Here is a 24,786-nt window from a genome sequence, read left to right on the forward strand (position 1 = left end):
ACATGAGGCCTGCTCAGTGGGAAAGAACTAATATCTGTTACTCAGGATTCCATGATATTGCAGTCAGGTTCACACTGCTGGAAGAAATCACCCGACTCAGAGCATCTTGTGGGAAAAAAAGGTTTATTTTGGCTCACAGACTCCAGGGGAAGCTCCATGATGGCAGGGGAAATTGGCTATAACACCCATAAGCCTGCTTCCTAAAATACACTGCCTCCAGGAGGTGTTGATTCCCAAATCTCTACCAGCCAGGAACCTAGCATCCAGAACACCCAAGTTTATGGGGGACACCTGAATCAAACCACCACATTCCACACCTTGCCTTCATAAACTGATAACCATCTATGATGTAAAATGCAATGCATTCAATCCAATTTTAAAAGTCCCCATCATTTAAAAAAGTATTTTTATTTATTTACTTATTTATTAGAGACAGAGAGAGGGGTGGGAGGGAGAGAGAGAGTTAGAATGGTTATGAAATTTGCATGAAAATGGATGGATCTGGAAAGGATTATACTAAGTGAGGTAACTCAGGCCCAGAAACACAAACGTTACATGTTCTCTCTCATATGTGGATCCTAGCTACAAATGACTAGACTTCTGTGTTAGTGGGAAGAAAACTCAATAGCATAGGCCAGTAAGCTAGAAAGGAGATATAAAGGGAATAGAAAGGAAGTGGGGGGACTTAATAGGATGGTATTGTATATATGTAAGTAGAAGAACAGATTAATGGGGATGAAAAGGCCTAAGTGAGGTCAGGGGAAGAGATTGAGTAAAGGAAAGGTGAAGGGACAGCTAATCAAAATGTAAGAGGATATAAATAAGTCATATGGAAACCTATTTTTTTTTGAAAATGGAACACATGGGAGCCACAGATTGTTACTAGAAATTTTCAGTGCCAGGGATGGGATACCTTCCAGTGAGTTGTTGGCTAGGGAGGTCCCTGATGCCCCCAAAGCATTACAGGCCACTGCCAAGGCCCTTGGTTTCCCACTACAAATAGATGGTAAGATCCTATATTTGAAGACTCCCCATACTTGGGCTGCAAGGTCACTGAGAAACCCTGCTGGAGCTGAGCTGAAAACCTCCTCCATGTAGACCATCTGACAGAAAGCTTGAAAAAGCCATGCTGCATGCAGTTCAATGGGAGAGAAAAATCACCAGTGAAGCTATCCAATAGTGGACACTGAATGCCTTATATTTGGCCAGCCATGCCAAATGAGCCAATAGGTGTAATAGTGGCATGTCTGTTGTGGAGGAAACCCACCACCCTCTAATTTGACTGGAGGCCCACTCTATGGGAGGGAATACATCCTTGATGCTGAAAACCTACAACAGGGGTAGTCATGAGCCCTAGGGGTGTCATGTCTGCTGATGTCTGGCTAAAAGTATATACTATGCTCACCAAGCTGCCCAGTCAGCACTGCTCTTAATGTTCATACCCATATATTAATGCTACTTTCACTTTTGGTTAGAGAACCTTCTCTTTGCAGATGGTAGTGACCTTGGGATGACTCAGAAGGTATCATGGTGCTGAGAAGAAGTGACAGAGGAGTGCTCAGCACTGAAGTATTTCAATCACACCTTCAATGGCTCAAGGTTGATTGTGGAAGAGGTGGTGGAAAGAATGTAAAAGCCAAAGGAAGGGTAGGGTTTCTTACAACATACTTCTTCAGACACAAAATGGCCTGCATATCCATGACCTCCCAGTGGAAAAGATGATAACATCAAAATAAAAGAGAGACTGAGAGGGAGAAAAGGTGTGATGGAGAGTGGAGTTGCAAAGGGGGAAGGGTGGAGGGAATTACCATGATTTATTGTCTATAATTATGGAAGTTGTCAATTAAAAAAACAACTATTAAAAAAGCCTAAGAAAACCCCATAATGGCACAGAATAAACACTCCCAGGGCAAAAGATGGCATTAGGCATAACAAAGAAATATTTAACCAATACAAAATTTAAACAGGGCAAACATCAAACTTTATAGCTCCAAGTCCAACCAATCTAGTCAGTGACAAATCTCCAAGTCTGATAATTCAAACCAGCAACAAGTCTCTGTAGTTACAATTGTGCCCCCTTCCCCTAGCTAGGCCACTCACAGTCCTGGAAAGCTTTATCCATAGCCAGCAGCTCTCCTTAGCAGGCATCTCATGGTCCTGGTATCTCCACTGGTTCTCTACTGCAACCCATGGTCCATCCTCACAGCTCCATCTGGTGAGGCATTCAGCAAACCTGCTTCACACTGCCCATGGCCACTTCCAAAACATAAGACCATGTTGCAAATTCAATGACCCTCTCTTTCCTGCAGTTCTTATGCTCCACAATCCAGGTGGGGTGCCAATTTTTTAATGCAGGGGGGGAATAGGGCAGACTTTAAAGAACAGGACACTTTTTCAGTATGCAGACCCCTTCCAAAGAGTCTGTATTCTTCCTGTTGCCCCAGTGCAGGTCAGCTGGCCCAGTCTCAGTGGTTGTAATCTCTCATACAAATAATTTCAACTGAATGGGCAGAAGTTTCAGCCCAAAGATTTCATTTCTGTGCCATATCTCTCTGCTCTCTGCTCACATCAGTTCATTTCTATGCAAAGTAACCCTGAACAAGTTCTCACAACACAGGTGTAACAGCAAGCCTCTCACACAAACTGCTTCTAGCCCAGTCCATTCACAGCTCTTTCTCATCCTCATAAGCCAAACCTCATAGTCCATAGTTCTTATTGCATTCAGGTCTTTCAACTCTTACTAGAATAGTCCATCAAGATGTACTTAGAGCACAGCAAGATGTCTCTTACACCAAGGTTTCAAATCCTTCCATGTTCCTCTTGAAAATCTGCTCGTAAAGGCCAAGGTCATGCCATCAGGTATCTAGCAACAATCTCACTCCTCTGGTACTGATTTTACTATTGTAGTTAGGTTTACATTGCTGGCAGAAAGCATCCAACCAAGAGCAGTTTGTGGGGCAAAAAATGTTTATTTTGGTTTACAGACTTGAGGGGTAGCTCTACAATGGTAGGGAAAACAAAGGCATGAGCAGAGGATGGACACCATCTCCTCACCAATATCAGGTGGGCAATGGCAACATGAGAGTGCCAAACAATGGCAAGGGGAAGCTGGCTATAACACCCATGAGCCTGCTCCCCATAACAAACTGCCAGGATGTATTAATTTCCAAATTTCCATCACCCTAGACCCTAGTATTCAGAACACCTAAGTTTATAGGGGTCACCTGATTCAAAACACTGCACATGGATAGGAAATTTATAGAATCTAGAGAGAATCCCCGCTGCTCTTTGGCTAAGAGTGAGCATACATACTGAAAATTCTCTCAAATAACTATGCTTATCCCTTTTAATTCAAGATGCCCTAACTTTTGGTTGGAATTTCTGTTTTACTTTACAGATGGCAGAGAATACTAGGAGATTCAGGATCTATCACTACGAGACAAGATAGTTGCCCGCCTACTACTTCGCCTTTACCACATCTTTCCAGGGCCCTGGAGACACCAGAGAAGAAGTGGCAATTTGATCCTGACTGCTGCTCTCACTGTTAGTCTGACAACCAGCTCCAGGGAGATGGAAAGACACTGTTGTCATTCAATACTCATCAAAGTAGAAATCCAGAGGCTGCAGAGAACTCAACACTAAGTCAGATCTCTAACACACCCACCAAGGCTCAGGTCACACTGTGGAAGAGGAAGCAGAAAGATTATAAGAACCACTGGACAGGTAGGAATATCCTGTGGCTGAAGCCTTCATGATCCATAGTGAATACCAATAACCCCACTGAGGAGGGGTTTCAGTGGAATGGAGGTAGGGGAGAGTGGATATGAGCATAACCTTTAAAAATAAATTTAATGATTAATGAAAAAGAACAAGTGCTTTTAACCACTGAGCCATCTTCCTGGCACCTACTGCATAAATTTTACAAAGTTTTAACATACAGACCCTACAATGAATTAAATTCATTTAACACTTGACAGTCTGAACCAAATCTTTCTTTGGTTTGTTGTTATGGTGCTGGGTATTGAATCCAGGTCCTTATCAAGTCTTAATGAGCTTCATCAATAATATTTCAACATGGAGGAGCAACTTTCCTCATTAGAAAAACAAATAAATTCATAGTTTAATAATAGCTAATGGTTGTACAACACTTTATGAAAAATAATTCACATACACACATATGCATGTCTATCATATATCCTCACCACAAACCTTTGAAATTGATTCAAAATTTACTTTTATACCGGCTTTCCTCTTATTAACATGTTTATGGATATGATAAGATACCGTGAGACTCATAACTTACCCTGTCGGAGTCAGAGCGCTAACTTGAGCTGTGAAATGAAATTTGGGGTCTTTCCCTCGGTCACTTCCCCTCTTCACATTATGCAGATGTTGTCTCCCTAAGCACTTTGGTCTGTTCCTTCCTGTGTCTCCTGAGTTGGTGTCTGAGATGACCAGATATGAGTCGAAGCCTCCCAATGGCTCTTTCTAACATGAGTAGCACAGCCTGCCTATCAATGTGAGTTTAGGATAGATCCAAAATGACTACTTTTGGGACATAAAATCTGAAAAGAGTTAAGCACGTACAATATTTAAGTCTAAGTTTCCCCCTGGGCCTTCTCATTCCCTGAGTGTTTAAAATGAAAATTTTGCCTGGCCCTAAGTATATCTGGATCTAACATAAAAGGCTAATATCTGTGAAGATACAAAAGCATTTTTCCTTCGGGAACGGTGGTGAATTGTCATGCCAAGTCTTTAGCACCATGAGAAGCAACTTGCTGCGTGTTGCATCCCACGAGCGTCATTGGGGTGTGTGGAAATACCTCAAGGGAGCACAAGGCAAGGAAATTGGGGCTCAAAAGTGTCACGTGCCTGTGTTTCCATAGCTGTTACTATAGTTACAACAGGAAAGGCCCAAAGCGATGCACATTTTTTTTTCCCCTGTAAACACCAAGACAAGCCTTGTGTAATTCAGGATCAGCAGGGTAAACAATCCTACCTCTCTGTGCAGGGTCTCCTTGTGGTTACTCTGACTGTGGAGATGTCTCAGGGCAGAAGGGGAGACAAGTGATTTGTTTACACTCAAGAAAACTGTTGTTAATATTCTCTCAGATAAGCTCCACTCTCAGAGCTGGCTAAACTTTCCAACTCTTTAAATTATTCATTGTCCCACTGGCACATTGTTGGAGTTAACAACCATGACTAATTTTAGTTAGTTTCGGTACAACATTCTACGGGGTTATAAAAAGGGGTAGAATGTCTCTCACTTCTGACTTTCTTGGGCTGGATTAGAATGCAGCGGCTGAGATCGCGCAGCTGAGATGCCCCAGGGCCTGCGCACAGTGTTAGGCTTCCCAAACCTGGCTTTTTTTTTTTTTTTCCTAGTTTTTCGAGGTTGGGTCTCACTCTAGCCCAGGCTGACCTAGAACTCACTCTGTAGTCTCAGGGTGGCCTCGAACTCATGGCGATACTCCTACCTCTGCCTCTCAAGTGCTGGAATTAAAGGCGTGCGCCACCACCCCTGGCTTTGAGTTCTGGCTCTTGAATCTTGTCCACAGCTCTCCTGCCCAACTGCCTTGCCTTCTCTGCTTTGAGGATAGCCTTGGTGGTGATGAGACGTACTCAGTGCGACTTGAGCCACATGATTCCATCTTTCAATCATTACACGATTTGGCAGATCATGATAACAGTTATTGAGTTCCCATATGTGACACACTATGGAAGTGTCCTGTAATTTCTCTGGCTCCTCAGTGTGACCCCCCCATGAGGTAATCACTATCACGTCCATTGTATAGAGAAGAAAACTTTAGGCCTGGAACAGTGGTGGATACAGCTACCAAGCCAAGGGATACATGTGACTCTAACACCTGAGTCAAAGTTATCTCTTCCCACTCCTACCTAAGATCCCAAAGCTGTTTTTCCTTCCACTAGTCCACTTCTATCCTCTGAGGACTTGAAAAAATGTCTTAATTTCTCTTCCACTATTAAAAATTCTTCAGAAATAAAATAAAATAAAATAATTCTTTAGATCATTAATCTGGCTGTCAGACTTTTTCTTTGTATTTTTTTTTTTTAGACTATAGGTTACTGTTGTCACATGTTCATTCGGCAAGCCCCTGAAGCCAGGTATACTATTGTAAACCTCTCTAAAGCTCTAACTGCCTTGACACTATCTTATATCCAGGAGCCAAGGTGATCCTTAAAATAGAAGTTAGATTTTTTTTTTTTCTTTCTTTAACACACTTCAATGGCTTACTTAGTCAGTCAAAAGGAAATCTTTGTTTTATACAGATCTGCCTTTATGTGGGTACTGGGGAATCAAATCTGGGCTGTCAGGCTTTGTAAGTACCTTTCATGGTTGACTGTCCTCCCAGCCCAATGTTTGCTTTAATGAAATTTTCTTTCCAAAACTGACAGTTCCCAATCATTTTGAGCCATAGCAATGTACAATTCTTTGAAAAGCTTTAAAGGCCCCATGAGGTTTCCCTCACCCTCACATTCTGTCCCTCTGCTTACACTGCTCCAGGCTCAGTGGCCCTCTTGCTGTTCCTTGAACAGGTCACAGACATGCTACCTCCTCTCTTTTGCCAGGTCTGATCTAGAGTATCTGCCTGTCTCTTTCCCACTCTCTGGCTATCTCACTTTCCTGGTCACCCTTCAATGAGTCCTTTTTCAATGACTCTATCAGAAGTAGCAAATATCTGCCCTTTCTAGTATTCTCTCTTCTCTTTTAGTCTGTTTCCTCTATTGTCCTGATCACATGACTTATTTCTTGTCTTACTTGCCTTCTCCTACATCCATCCACAGCTGGATGCCAACTCCAGGAAGGTAGGAAATGTTATTATCTTAGTTCAGTGCTAGAGTTGAATTATACAAAACTGGTTCTCCAAGTGACACTGCTGTTTTGAGCGCCCGGCATTAAGAGAAACCATGGGAGACATTGAGCCTTTATGTAGTTTCATGTTCTTGGTGAAAACTTGACAGCTAGCTGGTCAGGTTTCTGAAATATCTCTTTAGGACTTCTTGATCCTAGTAAAGTTAAGAATGAACATGCAAATTAATATTAAAAATTCTTTTGTAAGGGGGTTGGGAGATGGCTCAGTTGGTAAAGTGCTTTCTGTACAAGCATAGACAACCAAGTTATGATCCCCAACACCCCTATAAAACCTGAGCCTGCCAGCATACTTGTAATTTCAGAGTTGGGAGTCAGAGACAGGAGACTCCATGAAGCTTGTTGGCTAGCTAGCCTAGTTAAATCCTGGAGCTCCAGGTTCATTAAGAGACCTTATGTCAAAAACTATATTGGAGAGTAATTGAGCCAAACACCCCATGTTAACCTCTAGCCTTTACATATTCATGCTCATCCCCCACACGTGTCCACATACACATAAGCATACACACATACATGCATACTATTCACACATACAACAAACAACAACAAAAAATAAAAGCCTTTTCCTTAATGCATGGTGTCTAGCTTTTAATGGCGTGATACGGTATGGTTTTTACAAGACCCATCAGGACCCCCACTCAGTCTCAGGACATCCTCTGTTATAAGGGGAAACCTCCCTGTGGATGGGTCTGTGGTCCTCCTGTGGATCTGTTTGGATTTAAGATGAGGCTTTCTTAAGCAAATCCAGGCAGTGACTTTTCACAACCACCTGCTCCTCTCAGTACCATGTCCTTACACAGACGTGGGTGGGGGGTGATTCTTCAGCAAACAGTGCTGAACTAACAGTGATGTTCCACTGCAAACCCCTCTGTTCACTGGCAGCTTGCAATGAGCCTCTCTCTCTCTTATTACTGTAGAAGCAAGTTCATGGAGCACCATTGCCTACTGGCAGATTTGACCAGTGGGTTTGGTTTACTTTCAAAATGTTTCAGCCATTGTGTTAAGACATACCACACATGCTATTGTTGAAGAAGAAACATACTATAATGGAATGGATTGCACAGCAGGGTGAGAAAAACTAGGTTGATTATTGTGGAGTTGAAACAGTGCTCCTTATTGCTGATCATAAGGTGTGGAAACTGTCGTCAAACCCAAGTCATGCCTTGCATTAACATTTCAAATTATTCACTGTGAAATTACAGCACCTCTTAGGGAAAGCTGAAGTATTGCCTTCACACACTGTGCAGGAAGAGGCAGTTTGAGTAACCGAAATTAGATATTTTAGAAAGACTTTCTTCACTCATTTTCAAAGCCCCTTAAAGCCCACAAATCAGCAAGTATTTTCACATTCCCATGATTTAATAGAAAGCATTAGTTTTTATACCCACAACAAAACATGGACCTGCAGAAGTTTTCAAGCAATCCTCCAGCAGCTTCATGCGCGTCTTCTGCAGCTCAGGGCTGTCCCACTCGTCCTCGGAGATCCCCCAGTACAGATCTATGACCTGCCAACAAATGGATGAAATGGCATTACTCCCTCTGAGGGAACATGAAATTTACCTGTGGGCTTTTTCCTTAGTCACAATGTCCAGCTAATGTAACTTTCAACTCTCCTCTGTCTTTTGTGAACCATGGTTTCTGGAGAAAAGGAACTGTTAAGTGTTGGAAACTGTGGTATGCAGGATTTAATTACATTGAAATAGTAAGAGGATTAAACAACATAACACAGTTGGGATAAATTTGACACATTACTTATAACAATTAAATCACAGTGTAATATGTTCCTGTATGCTTTAAGATAAGAAGGAACATCAGGGCTGGAGAGATGGCTTAGTGGTTAAGGCATTTGCCTGCAAAGCCAAAGGACCCAGGTTTGATTTCCCAGGACCCACATGAGCCAGATGCACAAAGCAGTGAAGGCATCTGGAGTTCATTTGCAGCTTCCAGAGGCCCTGGCATGCCCATTCTCTCTCTCTCTCAAATAAATAAATAAAAATAAAATATTAAAAAAGAAGGGACATCATAGTAGGTATTGGTATACTGATGTGAAGTCAAACATTTCCATTTCCATAAAAAGAAAAAGAAATCCAAAGCCTAAGTCAATATCATCCTTTATCTAACGGACATAGGTAATTTGACTATGCCTGTCTTATCTGTGAGCAGTGTAGCTTTCATTAATATACATCTGAAGAATCTTACTAGAGAACAGAGAAAGGTGCCTGACTGAGAAGTGGGGATAATAGGGCCCTCTATCTTCCAGACTTCAAAGACTACTGGAGAAGATTCTGCAAGTGGGAAAACTTCTGGAAGCAGATTCTTCGAAAAATGCTACGGGGAGCAAGATGGTCCCCTGACTTGACTCAAGTCCTGTCTGCATAAAGTTAAATGTTTCCAGGCACAGTTTTGAAGAGATTCTGTTTTCTTCTCTTGTTTTCCATAGCATGAATAAGAAGCTTTCCTTCCTTCCTTCCTTGCTACTTGCCAATTTTTCTGTGAGAAGAAGCCCAAGGTGGGTCTCTTCTGGGGCCCAGGGACTCTGTGTCCTTCCAGCTTCTTGGCTGGACAACCCACCCGGATTTATACCAGGTGCTTCACTACTTGCTATGGGATTTTCAGAGGCTTGATAGATCTATAATAGCGTCGTTCAAAATATTCTTGTGGCCCATTCTGTGAGTTTTATTATATTTGAAACTATAAGCCCTGATTTGGGAAGCTTTGGGAGTATAGTCAGCTGTTAGATATCATGTTTTAGCTACTAGAAAAGTTAAAACATATGAAAATAGTTAAAACAGGATATTTTTAGCCATCACCTGATAGACTGTCAAAATCAACATACCAATCTTTTGCAAGGTGAATGGTACTCCTGGTTATGCCATGCACAATATCAAAACCACACTCAGACCTCTATGACTCATGTTTTTGGAAGACACTATTTGCATGTGAAGTAAGGCACTATATGGCTGTATTTCAGTCAATGACAGATTATTATATTATGTTGTTATATGACAGTATTTCAGTCAATTATAGATTTTTATTGTGGTGGTTTGATTCAGGTGTCTCCCATAAACTTAGGTGATCTGAATGTTAGGTTCCCAGCTAATGGAGATTTGGGAATTAATACCTCCTGAAGGAAGTGTATTGTTGGGAGTGGGCTTATGGATGTTATAGTCAGTTTCCCCTTGCAAGTGTTTGGCACACTCTCTTGTTCCTGTTGTCTACCTCATGTTGGCCAGGGGGCGATGTCCACTCTCTGCTCAAGCCATCGTTTTCCCCTGCCATCATGGAACTTCCCCTTAAGTCTGTAAGCCAAAATAAACTTTTTTTTTTTTTTTTCCCACAAGCTGCACTTGGTCAGGTGATTTCTGCCAGCAGTGTGAACCTGGCTACAACAATTATGTTATTGTATGACTGTATCTCAGTCACTGACAGAATATTATATTATGTCATTATATGACTATACTTTAGTCAATGACAGATTACAAGTCTGGCTGCATATTATCACCTGGTGATACATAGCTATCTTAGATTATGTGAATAATAGCCTATGTGCTCAAAATGATGACATTTTCTAGCAACACATTTCTCCAAATGCATCTTCTTGCTACACAGTACATAAATATTGAGGAAGGTCTTACTCAAAGCAAAAAATAAATGGAAAATGTGAAGGGTAATACAGTGGAAGCTAGGTTGTTCATAGCTGTTTAAAAATATGCATTATCTTGAAAATTTCATCATTTAGCCAAAAGTGAATAGAGAGATGAGCTGCTAGATGCCAGTAGAATAAAAGGATACATGTGACATGTGAACAGAAGAAAGGAAAACATCTATGGTCACACCACCCTGAATGCCCCTGATCTCCTCAGAAGGAAGGAAAATGCAAGGGGGTAGGGCATTGGAAGGTAGGTGCGGAGAGGAGGGGATAGGAGAGGGGATGGGAATTGTGGTGGTTTGATTCAGGTGTCCCCCATAAACTTAGGTATTCTGAATGCTAGGTTCCCAGCTGATGGAGATTTGGGAATTAATGCCTCCTGGAGGGAGTGTATTGTTGGGGGCGGGCTTAAGGGCTTTATAGCCAGTTTCCCCATGCCAGTGTTTGGCACACTCTCCTGTTGCTATGGTCCACCTTATATTGGCCAGGGGGTGATGTCCACCCTCTGCTCATGCCATCGTTTTCCCCTGCCATCGTGGAGTTTCCCCTCGAGCCTGTAAGCCAAAATAAAACTCTTTTTCCCAGAAGCTGCTCTTGGTTGGGTGATTTCTACCAGCAATGCGAACTGGACTGCAACAGGAATCAACAACAAAAAAATCATGTTTAAAATGCCACAGACAAAAAGAAAAAAGTAAAATAAAAGCCAATCATTTAGCATTCCCAAACATATATTATTTAAAATAATTTTAACAGTGAACCACTGAACTTTAACAGATATAGAAGTGACATATATAATAACAAGAGCACAACAAGGGGTAAGGGAAGAGAGCTATAGAAGAGTCAATTTTGTAAAGTGAATTTAGTTAGTATAAATCATAAGTAGATTCAATAAATTAAGATATACATGCCATAAAATAACTACTCAAAATATATCAAAATAGTGAGAAAATTGTTAAAGGAATTAAAATGCTACACTGGACAATGCTCACTTATTATGACAACAAAGAGATGGAAAAGGAAAAGTAGAGCACAAAAGACAGGAGATATGCAGATTAAAAAGTATAATGATGGATATAAATGAAACTATATTAATAATACTGCTTAATGTAAATGGACTAAATAATTCATATAGGTAAAATGATGTCTAGAGATTAAATATATAAGTCAGATCAAATTACAAGCATAGAAAAGATACAGCATGCACACAGCAACCATAAGAAATCTGAATAGCTTAAAGAGATCAGGAAACAGATTATAAAGCAGAAAATATAACTAGAAGTAAGAGCAATTTGATGTAATTAGATATGTGTTAATCCATTAAGAATATATGACAATTATAAATGTATCTGCAACTAATAGCAGAGACCCCAAATACACAAAGCATAGAAATTAAGACAGAAACAGATAATTGAACTACAATAGTTGAAGAGTTGAATATCCTACATTCAGTAAAGACACAGACAACCAGAAACAAGATGAAAAAGGAGACAAAACAAAACAAAACAAAAACACCTGGAAGACTTGACAACACAACCACCAGATCTAACATGTATCTACAATAATCTACTCAGCAATAGTGGAGTATGATTTTTTTCAGGTACACATATTATATTCTCTAGGATGGAACATAAACGCATTTATAAAACAAGTCTTTATAAGCTTAAGTGGATTTTAACCATATGTGATATGTCTAACTCATGGATCATGAGGTTCATGTATCCAGGGCAGCTAAGAATTTGTAGATGATAATGGCATGTTATAACATCCAAAGTTTGAACACCCATGATAGAATATGTTCTCTGGACATAGAAAATGAAATTATAAATGGATAATACAAAGAAATTGATAAATACATAAATTTGAGAAGTAATATAAATAACTAATAGGTTAAAGAGATAAAACAAGGGGGAATAAAATAATACTCAGATGAATGAAAGTGAAGATATAACCTAGCAAAACTTAAAGGCTACAGCTAAAGTAGCTCTGAGAGGAAAACTGAGAGCTACAAAGAATCATGAAAATAATCTCAAATCAGTGAGTTAACTTTTACTTTCAGATGCCAGACAAGAATAGTAAGCAAGAATAATCTAACAAAGCATAAAGAAGGAAATAAGAGATTACTGTGGAAGTTAAGGAAACATAAAAATAGAGAAAACCAACAAAACAAAAAAATTCTTTGAAATGATTAAAAAAATAAACAAAACTGAAGCTAGAATTATAATGACAATAATGAAGACATGAATCACTAAAATTGGAGCTGAAGTTCATCTTTTCACCTTAAAATGTTAATTTTAAAAGAATATACCAGAAATAATTAGCTCTATGCTAATGAACTAGGTAACTTAGATGAAATGAGAAGTTGCCAAAGAGACCCAAATTAGCAGGGTGATTCAAGACAAAACACACAATATAAAGACATGTTTAAGAAAAGGATGAAATATTCATGAAATAACATTTCCAGTGCCAGATGGATGCACTAGTAATTTCTACCAAACATTCAAAGAATAGTACTAAGTCTTAACAAACACTTGCAAAAGTTTAAAGAAAAGGAGACCCTTTCTAAAGCATTCTGAATCCATTATGGTTCTGGTACAAAAAAATAGACAAAATCACCCTAAGAAAATTATATGTCAATACTTCTTATGAACATAAAACAGATATTATCAACATAATGTTAGAAAGTTTGATCTATTTGCACAAAATGATTATACAACACAGTTGAGATTTATCTGGAATGCAAAGTTGGTTAAAGCACCAGAAAAATCAGTTATCAACAGGATAGAAGGACAAAAACCTGTGAGACCATGTCAATAGACACAGAAGAAAAAAAAAGATGAAATTTAACCCCCTTTCATGATACAAATGTTTAAAATCATAGGAATAGATATAAACTTCCTCAGCCTGATTAAAAACATTTAAGAAAAAACACAGTTAGTATAATGCTTAATGGAGAAAACCCAGAGTATTTCTTCTTAATATTAGAAATGAGAGAAAGGCATCAAATCTCACTACTTCTACTTAATACTGTACTTGACATTCTATCTAGGGTAATTTTTCAAGGAATAAAATACATATGATAATGGGAGGCAGAGCTAAGAGATTGAAAAGCTCATAGGCCAGCTAGACTAGTGTTTGTTGGTAGCAGCAAAAGACCTTGTTTCAAAGAAGGTGGAAGAGGAGAACAGACACTTTGAGATTGTCCTCTGATCTCCACACACATGCCATGGCATGCACATGCATATTCATACCCACATACATCCATCTATATACACATACAAATAATAAGTAAATAAATAAAGAGAAGAACAACATGGCTGTACCTTGAAAACATTAATTGAAAGAAAGTACCTCATGTTGCCTGCCTCCATTTATACAAGCTTTCCTGAACAGGCAGCTATACAGAGTCAGAAAGCAAAACCATGACTGCTTAGGGCCAGTGGAGGAAGTGGGGAGAGAGGGCAAGGAGTGATGCATAATGAGCACAGGGTATTTTGGGGAGAGTTTTACAAATGTCCTAAAATTGATTTTCCTAACTGCCACACAACTGTGAAGACCTAAATAAAACCTCATTAAGTTGTACATTTTAAATGGGTGAATTTAAGGGCATGTGAATTGGATTATATTTCAATAAAGTTATTTAAAAATGATTTTTTTGTACATCTATTTGCATTGCAATTTTCTACTGGCTTTATATTCCCTGCTCATAGTCGACTTGAGTGCAAGAACAATATATGTTTAAATCAAGTAACTACTACATTAAGAGGTGAACAGTAAGATCTAACCAAGTCTAGATCAAATGATCAGGGTAAAAATTCAGTCTATTCAATCAAGGGTTTTAATTTTCAACCATTCTATATATTTCAAAAAGCAAAGTATCATGTGATTTACTCAACACTTTGTATTTCCTCATAGTGTTTGCCACCCACTGTTCCCCATGGTTGGCTCAGCACTGCCTTCTCTTAGGCCTTCATAAACTCCATGAATTTTTACTCTAGCAGCGTTGCTTGAATGTTCTCCTGCCTCCAACTTTTCTCCATTAAACTGTTACCATATGTCTTTATGGACCAAAAATGATGAAAGAAGATAAAACCAAGCAATAGTGAAGACAAAGAGGAAATAAACAAAACATCCAACATATGCAATTAAAAAAAAAAAAAAAGAGAGAAACGACACTGGGCCAACAGCTATGCCATACATCTATATGATCGATATCTGGTTAAAACCACTTGGAGCTTAAAGTGCTCAACAAGACAAGATTTATTATGTACTTACCAAATTAAGTTTAGCTTTTAGCTTAATGTCCAGGCACTGCAGAGGCTGGAAATCTAATTGAGTATTTATTGGAATAATAACTTGTTGACAGCACATTTAATGTGACTTTATTTATTTCATCATTTAAGTATAAAAGCTCAAGAAAGTAATTTGATTTTTTTAAATCTTTTTTTAAACTTAAAACCATTTCATTTGTATAATAAATCATGCTAATCATAATGTACTCAGTTGATCTGAAAACAAAATAACCAGTCAGCAAAGCCCTAGACAATCCTGCCCCTTGTAATAAGATAGGGTTCATTTGAACACCAGGGTCCCCTAACAGCCAAGTGGCTTGCAGGAAACTATTAATGACCTAATGCTTCACCAAGTACCACGTCCCCACAAACGAGAACAATAAAACTTAAACTCATAAGGACCTAATGCTATCATTTCTTTGGAAAGAGTTTTTGACTAGATATTTACCAACACGTTTTATTTTGAAAACTTTCCCCAGTATACAACACTATCTAAATATTAAACATGAAAGTGAGAGATAATATACAGTTTCCAAAACAAACTCAATACTGAAACAAAGGCTCCTCCTGGTTGTTATCATAGAGCCCCACACACATCCAATGACTCTGCATTGCTCCTAACAATTCCTCTTTAGGAACATCTCCCTTTACACACATCCTCGCCCCTTTAGAACTGAGCTTAGTTTGTATTAAAAAATGGAAATGCTCTATCTTTCCTGGCCTCTACATATGTAACACATGGTTTGTAGAGATCATGTTTTACAGACTCCAATAACTTAGGAAACAATTATGAAATTTGACAAATGAGATTTCGTGAAATCAAAAAGCTTTTGCTTAGCAAAGGAAACAAACAGCAGAGAGATGAGGCAGCCTACAGAATGGGAGAGAAATCTTTGCCAGTTATGTCTCTGACAGGGGACGTCTAAAATCTACAAAGAACTAAGAAATTAAAACACTAAACCCCACAAATCATCCAACCAGTCAATGGGTAAATGAAGTGAACAGATAGTTCTCAAAAGAGAAATACAGATGGTTGATAAACATATGAAAAGTTCAACATTCTTAGTCATTGAGGAAATGTAAGTTAAAACTATACTGAAGTTCTATCACCCCAGTCAGAGTGGCTACCATAAAGAGAATACATGAGAAAAGCTGGCAAGGGTACAAGAAAGGAGGAACGCTTATCTCTGTTGATGGGAACATAAACTGGTGCAGCCACTATGGAATTCTATAGGGAGGTTCCTTAAAAATTAAAAACAGAACTCCCATATGATCTAGCTATACCAGCCTGGTAGCAGACCTGAGATACCTGAACATGCATGTTTATTATAGCATCGTTCACTATAAATAAGATGTGGAACCAACTGGGACGTCCACACACAGATGAATGGGGGATAAAGAAAATTATACATATCACACCCCCCACATAGCCCCCACACACAGAGGGAGAGAGTGAGAATGAAGTTTTATGCAGCCACAAAAATGAAATTATATTGTTTTCAGGAAAGTAGGTACAATTAGAGATCATTATGCTCAGCCAAACAAGCCAGATGGAGAAAGCCAATTATCTCATTTTCCCTCATATGCTGAATCTGTCAGCTGTCTATCTAATCTAGCGTAATCATCTATCTATAACCTATTATTTATCTACCATCTACCATCTATTATCTACTATTAAATACTTATCTATCATCTTTAAATCCATCACTTGATTTTTACCTGTTAATAATCTTTAATCTATCTTATCTACCTAGAATCTACTATCTAATTGTCAATATACTTATACTCTATTTTTTCTATCTATCATCTATCTATCCACCTATAATCTAGTGCATGAACATATAAGGGAACTATGGAAAGGAAGAAAGGGATGGGAACTGAGGGGGGATTGAAGAAGGTAATGCGGGAAGAGAAGACACTGATTGTGCCTTCCCATAGGTAGAATGTGGATTAGACAATATAAATGTATGACGTGACAATGTAAGGAGGGGCACTTTGAGGGGGGAAGGGGACTAGCAAAATGTGGGGAGGAGCAGTGAGGGGGTGTAGCTGAGGGCGAATATGGGCAAAGCACAATAATATACTTGCATGAATAGGTAACGATACCCATTATTTTGTAGGTTAACTAAAACCTATCTAAAATTTAAAAATACCTATTCTCAAAAAAGCTACTCCTAAATAGGTCAGTATTTTCTACCACTAAATATTCAAAAGAACACATAGGTTAGAAAGTTTTGAACAGTATCAACATTATTTTGTTAAAGACAGAGCTTCCTAAGGTCACAACAGGGAAGACAACATTCACTGGAATTCATTTTAATATCTGTGTCCCATTTCCAGAATGTTCATCTCACAGAAGAAAGTAGAAAAGAGTTTGAAACTCAGGCTAGGTTTGCACAGCATTGTTTAGCAATGGTAAGTGATAGGTTATGTACCTGTGAGTTCTCTCTCTGCATTGAATGACCTGTCACAGATGCATTAATCACAAGACAGTGTCTAGGTTCTTATCACCAGTGGTTACACTTTCACTAGGACTACTACAAATACTGAATTTGTATCACATGTAATTACGTTTTTGGTTATGAGATATATGACCAAGGGTTACATGGGCGAATGACCAAAATAGGTAATTTAAGAAAAGCAGGTCCTAAGCCAAGCCTGCTTTGACCATTGGCTTGTGTCTATGATCATCAGGAGGAAAGAGTCCACGAATATGAAGTCAGACGCTGCTTCCTCCCAAGTCTCATGAAGAAACTAACCACTCATGTCCTGAGTGACAGAGCCTTGGGATAGCTTTAACAAGTATCTGTGGGCAGAAGAACTCAACTTGAATTCATGTGAAATCTGTGTCCACCAAAACTTCTGGGTCAAGAGAGAAGGGACCATTAGTTTTTGAGGTCGGAGAAAGAGAAGTAAGATAGGAACTGCTGAGCAGTGGAGCTATATCTGGGCTGGCAGAGCTTACTGTTGGAGTAAGGGACATTAACCTGGCTAGAAGTGGGTACCAGCCTCCCTCAGTGACATGATCCCCGACTCCAAACACTGCACCTGGGCAAACGCAGGGTTGGCTCCACTCCTGTCACTGGGATTTCCACAACCTACCTGCATCACTTTGAAAGTCCCTGCCTTATCTCCTTGCTTGTAATTCTTGTGTTAGCTAGCCTGCTCACCACGCTGCAGATGGCTTTTTCTTCCCCCCAAATTGCAAATCCAATCACTGTAGGAAGCTTCCCTTTACACGGTCTACTAGCTGCTTTTCTCACCACTTTGACAGAATACCTGACAGAAACAACTGAAGGGAGGAGAATTTTCTTGGGGTTCACATTCTAGGAGATACAGTCTTTTATGGTGGGGAAAACATGGCACTGGGAGTGGGTGCCCCTTGGTGACAGAGGGCGATTTCAGGGCCTTTGGCTCACAGGCACCCATCAGGAAGCAGAGAGAGGAGACCAGAGCAAGGGCTAAGCTGTAGCTCTCATGGCCTACTCCCAGTGGCTCAGGTCCTCCGTCCCACTTCCCACAGGTTCCACAAGCTCCCCAAACAGCTGTCCCAGCTGGGACCACGGGTTCAGGTACATGATCCCGTGGGAAACCTGTTACAGCCAAACCATAATTGCCAATCACTACCTAGAACAACTCGTTTACACATTAAACTGGAGAAGTAGAACAATTACTGCTGCTTTACCAAAGAGAAGCTAAGGCACAGAAAAGTTATTTACTCACAGCTACCAAGGTAGGATTTGAACCTGGGCTATTACCACTATTTCACAACCCTTTCTATGTGTGCATACCTAGAAATGTGCATATACACATTTCTGCCAATGTGAGGATGTGGCAGCTAGTTTGTTGCAATGAGCGAGGATGTGTTGCTGGTGTTAAGCTTCCTGACTGGTTAAAATCCCTGCTCTAGGGCTGGAGAGATTGCTTAGTGGTTAAGGCACTTGCTTGCAAAGCCAAAAGACCCAGGTTCAATTCCCCAGAACCCACATCGGCCAGATGTACAAGGTGGCATATGTGTCTGAAGTTCATTGGCAGTGGCTGGAGGCCCTGGCATGCCCATTCTCTCACTCACTCTCTCTCCCCACCCTCTCAAATAAATAAATAAATAAATAGCACAAAAAAACCCTTCAAAAAATCCTGACTTTGCCTCTTATCCATAGCAGGATAAAGCGGTCATTTACATCTGTATTTTTAATTTCCTTGTCTAATGCAATGACGATGGTAGGATTTATGTCCTAGGTCCAGAGCAAGAGATCAATCCAATAAGCACACAGCACATAGAATAATTCTTTTGCATATATCAATTCTACATAAATCTTATAGTTCTCCAAATTTGCCCACGAGAATGCATTCTTTCTGCATGGACTACTTTTCTACCTGGCCATCTCCCTTTACCATCAGCATTCTGCAGAGACACTGGATCTGCTACAGGCTGCCCAGATGGCTTTACTCAGGATGAGCACTGCCCTCCATCCCTAAGACACATGTCTAGAGCGCCTGTTATCTGCTTGACAGCAAGCACTGTTGAGGCCACTGCTGGCTCTGCAAGACACCAACCTCCATTAGGGCAGAGACTGATCTGCACTGTGGCGCCCACTGCAGTCACAGCTCTGCCTGAGGCACAGCAGGGCCTCAATAAATGCCAAGGATACTTATATAGAGTTTGGGTGACCAAACACTTAAGTCTGTCCTGCAGGCCTGGGGCAGGTGGCACTGAGGAGATGATGGATCTGTCTAACCTTTAAAGATAGCCACAAAGGAGATTCTTCACCAGACATGGTTGGAAGTCCATATTTTTAAATTAAAAAAATATTGTTATTTATTTATGAGAGAGAGAGAGAGAGAGAGAGAGAGAGAGAAGGATGGGCCCACTAGGGCCTCCAGCCATTGCAGAGGAACTCCAGATGCATGCACCACCTTGTGCATCTGGCTTATGAGGGTCATGAAGAATTGAACTTGGGTCCTTGGCTTTGCAGACAAGTGCCTTAACCACTAAGCCATCTCTCCAGCCCCGAATGCCCCTTTTGACACCCAGGACAGTGCTGCAAAGACTGAAAGGTGATGTGTCCTGCTTATGTGTCCATGGCAAGGTCATGGTGTCCTAAATTTATGAGTTAGAAGAATACCAAGATCAGGTAGAAGAAATGTTCTACTTTGTAGGTAAGAAAACTGGGTTCAGGCTACTTCTCACGGGGTCTTTACTTAATTATAAACAGACACACTCCCTTCTGTGAATGGGCTTTTGATTCTTTAAGCACATTTACAATACTCCTAGTTTTCTCCTAAAAATGAAAAAAAAATGTGGGAATGGCAAAAATAGCTAATTTGTGATCAGATTTTGCAGAAGGGTGTGGTCACTGTATTCAGTTGAGACACTTGAAAATATCTTAGTGTCACCTGAAAATGGGGACCATTTTTCACTCTGCTTATTGAAGGGCTAGTTCTCACAGGTGATGTCCATTGCTTGGGATAATCAGGAAATCACATTTTAGCAGAAATCAATGCTCAGCTAAGCACAGCTTCTCCAGTATCTTCTGATTCTTCCCACAGTGTTGCCACTGTATACTTGGGAGAAATGCGAAGAAGAAGATGGCCCATGAGCACCAAGTAAAGAAGGAGTGATATGGTCCTGGGAAACCAGGCGTAAGACTTGCAGAAGAGCCACCCCGTGCTGTGGGAAATTACGAGCTGGTATTTATGATTCAGTTGGGACAATGAAGGTCATGAGTGAATGCTTTCCTTGTCCCTTTTCTGCTATCAAGCCTATTCATATTCTTATCCCCTTTAATAACCTGGCTCACCTGTATGGATGGTGGATGATGGGGTAACGTGTTTGCAATACTTGTAGACAATGTCAACTTGGTAAGACCCGTGCAGACTTTGACGGGCAGGTCGGTAATGTGAAGTGACAAAACAGGTTGGACCCCTGGTGGCCTGGGTGCAATGAGGTATTTCAACGAAGAGGTGCACATTTTCTCGTAGACAGAACCAGCCACCAGATGAACAGAGGATGAAGAAGAGCGGTTAGATGACAACGTGAACGGAGGACCAGGGGCATCAGGACAGACTACGTCGGTTATGAAGCAAGTAAAAGTGTTTTGGTAACTTGAGTCAATGCATTTTGAGCTTCCTGAGCAGGCAGGAAGTTGGGAGGGGGAAAACTGAAACACAATATTGACAGAAGACACTCAGCTTGTCAGAACAGGAGGGCTGTGGCGAGAGAATTTAGAGACAGTGGAAGAACAGCACTGGGCGCAAGCTGTGATGAGCCTTCAATGTGACAACGAGTGACATCAGCTCTGTAGGCCAAGCTAATTCCACATCCATAAAACTTAATTTAACCTGTAACTCTGATGTGCACAGAGGGTGTAGCTTCATTATTTTGTCTAAAACTAGGTTTCCTGCCCAAGTGTCCATCCTCAACTAAGCAAGATAAAGATTTATTTTTTGTTTTATTTGAAACATATTTCAGAATTATGTTTTCATAGAGTGCTTATTGTGCTTATTCCCAAGATGCCACCTCTAGGCTTTTCCATTCCCCACTGCGATGACTCCCAGATGGCCTCACATCCTGAGTGGCATGGGGACCATATCAGTTCTTGAGCACAACCTGTGGTGGAGGCCTAGTGTGTGTTTGTTTGGTTGACTGTCAGGGCTGGGTTGGGGCATGTGCAGCCTGTGGACTGGCCTTTCCCTCTCAGCCTGGTCAGAGTCAGTGTCCTGCAGCTATCCAGCCTTATTTCTCTTTCCCAGGATGCAGAGTCCTCAAGCTTTTGATCATGCTCCATCAGCTCACTTTATCCACCCAGCTCTTCTGTGTGCCCAGAGAATTGACAGAGGTTCTCAACTCCATGCCCAAAGAATCAACATAGGTTCTCAACTCCATGGATAGGGAATCAGCAGCTGAGGGCAGCTTTGCACACTTACACCTCTGGCTGCTGTGACACACATGTAGCCATGTGCTGCTGGGCAGGGGTACAGGATGCAGGAAGCTGATTTCTTTCTCGAGTCTGACATAGGAAGCACATTAGGCTTCCTTTAATGTTACTTCTATGTTTACTTTCACTTATCTAACCCTTCTTCTCTCTTCTGAAGCACAGCTCACAGGAGAGAAGCAGGTCTACTGAACTCTGCACCAACCTCCTTCTACCATTGTAATGCAGAGAAATGACTTGTGCATTTTTATTTTGGATTTTTGAGTATCATAGAAAATCTTTGATCTAATTTTTTTTAACACACTTGTTTCTCTTATGGGAAACGTGGAGTAGCACCTGGCTATCCCACGTTTCTCAAAAGAAAACAAAAACTCTACCTATTGCTCTACAGACTAGATCTCCAGGGGTTGAGTTTTACATGACTGATGGAATCACCAAAGACAAATTTGGAAAATATCCTTTGAGTATCTAGCATCTAGTTCATGTGTTGAAAACCTGTCAACCAATGTGACATTGTTGGGAGGTTGAGCTCAACTTCATGAATAGAATAATGATGTTTTCTTTTTCTTTTTTTGAAATATTTCATTTTTATTATTTATTTATTTAAGAGAGAGAGAGAGAGAGAGAGAGAGGGAGAGAGAGAGGGAGAGAGAGAAAGAGAGAGAGGGAGAATGGGCACGCCCAGGGCCTCCAGCCACCACAAACAAACTTCAGATGTGTGTACCCCCTTATGCATCTGGCTAACATGGGTCCTGGGGAATTGAACCTGGATCCTTTGGCTTTGTAGGCAAGTGCCTTAACTGCTAAGTGATCTCTCCAGCCCAAATAATGATGTTTTCTTTTAAAGGAGACTGGCAGAGGGAGGATTTCCATTTGCCATTCATGGTCCACCATTGAGGACATAAGTGTACCCCCCTTCCCAATGGTACCGTGTTCAAAGTGCCATGCTGGAGACAGAGACTGGACCCTCACCAGAAGCCTCTGGTTTAGAAGGTCATAGACTTTAGAAGGAGGTGGTCACTATTCTTTGGCTAAATGGTGACATTTTGCCCACCAAAAGCCTTTTGAATATATATATATATATATATATATATATATATATATATATATATATATATATATGCTTATTCCCTTTGATTATTCCGTTCTTGCTTTTGGTAAGAGAAACTTTACAGATAGTAGTGTATACTGGGGAGACCCAAGACTCATTAAAATGATAAAAATAAAAGACCTAGTGCAGTGGATGAATCATATCTGTCACACCCATTAGAGCTCAGGGAACATTGCAGAGGAGGTGTCAGAATAAATATGAGACCTGCTTTCATTGCTAGCCATCGGACCTTCCCTTTGGAGATGGCAGTAGACATCGAGGAGACTCAAAACCCATCAAAGCTGAAAATAAGAGTCTATCAAGGGTGCGATACTAAACAAGATATCCATAATATTCTTAAAGGCTCAGGGAACATTACAGATGAGGAGCTGGGAAGAATGTAAGAGCCATAGGGTGTGAAGAAGTACTTTAGGGCACTGTCCTCCCATCATAAACTGACTGATGCATTTATGACCCTACAGTTGTTATGGATACCCCCTCCCACAAGACCTGCACTGTTCTGAGCCCATCAATATTTTGACATAGAGGACAGAGGAGAACAAAAGCAATAAGACAACAAAAGAGGAAGGATTACCTAGAAAGGGAAGGGTCCTCAGTGGAATGGGGACAGGGGGCAGAGGACAAAAGAGCATAATGGGATGGGATTATGATCAAACTACAGTATGTTCATATATTAATGTAATCCATAAAAAGAAAGTAAATATTCTGGCACATGGATTGTGGCTTTTGAGACTATGAAACTGTGAGGAAACAACACTTCTAATTTTTGTAGGTTAGTTAGGAATTCTGTCATAGCAGTACAGAAAATCACATGTGACCTTCCAGGTTTGGTCTTGCTGCAAAATCCCATCTTATGTGTGAATTAATAAATAATTCCTCAATATTATCTCCATTCACATTTCTTGTGTTCCAGACACTCAACACCCCTCAGAGAAACAGATGCCTTGGAACAACTAGATCAGAGATTTTTTTTTTTATGACACTCAGAGAGCTGGGAGAAACATGCACAAGTCATGTCTCTATACTAGGTTCCTGATGAGGAGAAAGAATTAAGGTGAAAGATGAGGAAACCAACACTGTTCGAGCACCATCCCTGGGCTAGGCACTTGGTGTCCTTTCACATCATCACAACTACCCAGAAGATATTCACCAACCCATTCATTTTATGGAGGAAGTGTCTGTAAAGCAGTGATAGGACTGGCACTTTGCAGAATCAGGATCTGAACCTTGGTATGTATAACAGAAAAATCTGTGCACTTTGTGAATGGTGGAACAAGCCACATTCATAGCATCAGGTCAGGCAGCTCCAACATTGTACATATCGGTATAAAGAAAACGTGCTTCCAGTTACATAGTGTGTCACACCGCCTATTTGTGTCTTGAAGACTAATTTCAGATGTATAAAAACATATAAAAAGCCATGCATCTGAGAATCAGTGAATCTAGTGAGGACTGTTTCGGGGAAGATTGTTTGCGACGCGGTGTACCATCTAGATAAGAAAACAAAATGGCAAGGGCACAGAGGTCAGCAAAAGGTTGCTTAAACAATGGAGACCAAGCAGAGCCTGACTTGTGAGATGGAAAGAAGAGGCAAGCATCGAGGAAGCCCAGTGGCAGATGAGCAGAAGGGAGCAGCAGCGGCTTGGAGTGAGGTTGTAAAGGATGGAGGAATTAACTGACTTTGATGAGCCAGCCCTCCTGAGGACTGGGGAATGGTAGTAACCAGGCAAAGTGGAAGAAAGATGTGTTCTGACTTGAACATACCAACATTCCAAACATAAATAAATAAATTAAAAAAATTGTCCTCATGAAACATGGAGGGGAGGTTGCTGTGGAAGCTGGTCAAGGCTGACTCCTCAGAGACAAGAGCTTAAAGGGGGTTAATGCTGAATGACAGGTTGAGGCAATGT

The 24,786-nt window shown here is 40.5% G+C and overlaps 1 protein-coding gene across 2 annotated transcripts in view; it reads right to left on the bottom strand.

Moving 5' to 3' along the window:
• Nwd2 (NACHT and WD repeat domain containing 2) overlaps positions 1-24,786 on the bottom strand; it is a 180,044-nt gene that overhangs the window by 77,924 nt on the left and 77,334 nt on the right. The window contains exon 3 of one of the 2 annotated variants that reach the window (XM_004656109.2): positions 8,281-8,397. In XM_004656109.2, coding sequence (XP_004656166.2) covers positions 8,281-8,397 — 117 coding nt within the window. Of the gene's footprint in view, positions 1-8,280; positions 8,398-24,786 lie in introns of those variants that run through there. The other variant, XM_045130253.1, reaches the window with a different exon arrangement.

The sequence above is a fragment of the Jaculus jaculus genome, chromosome 11, assembly GCF_020740685.1.
Source record: "Jaculus jaculus isolate mJacJac1 chromosome 11, mJacJac1.mat.Y.cur, whole genome shotgun sequence".
NCBI lineage: Eukaryota > Metazoa > Chordata > Mammalia > Rodentia > Dipodidae > Jaculus > Jaculus jaculus.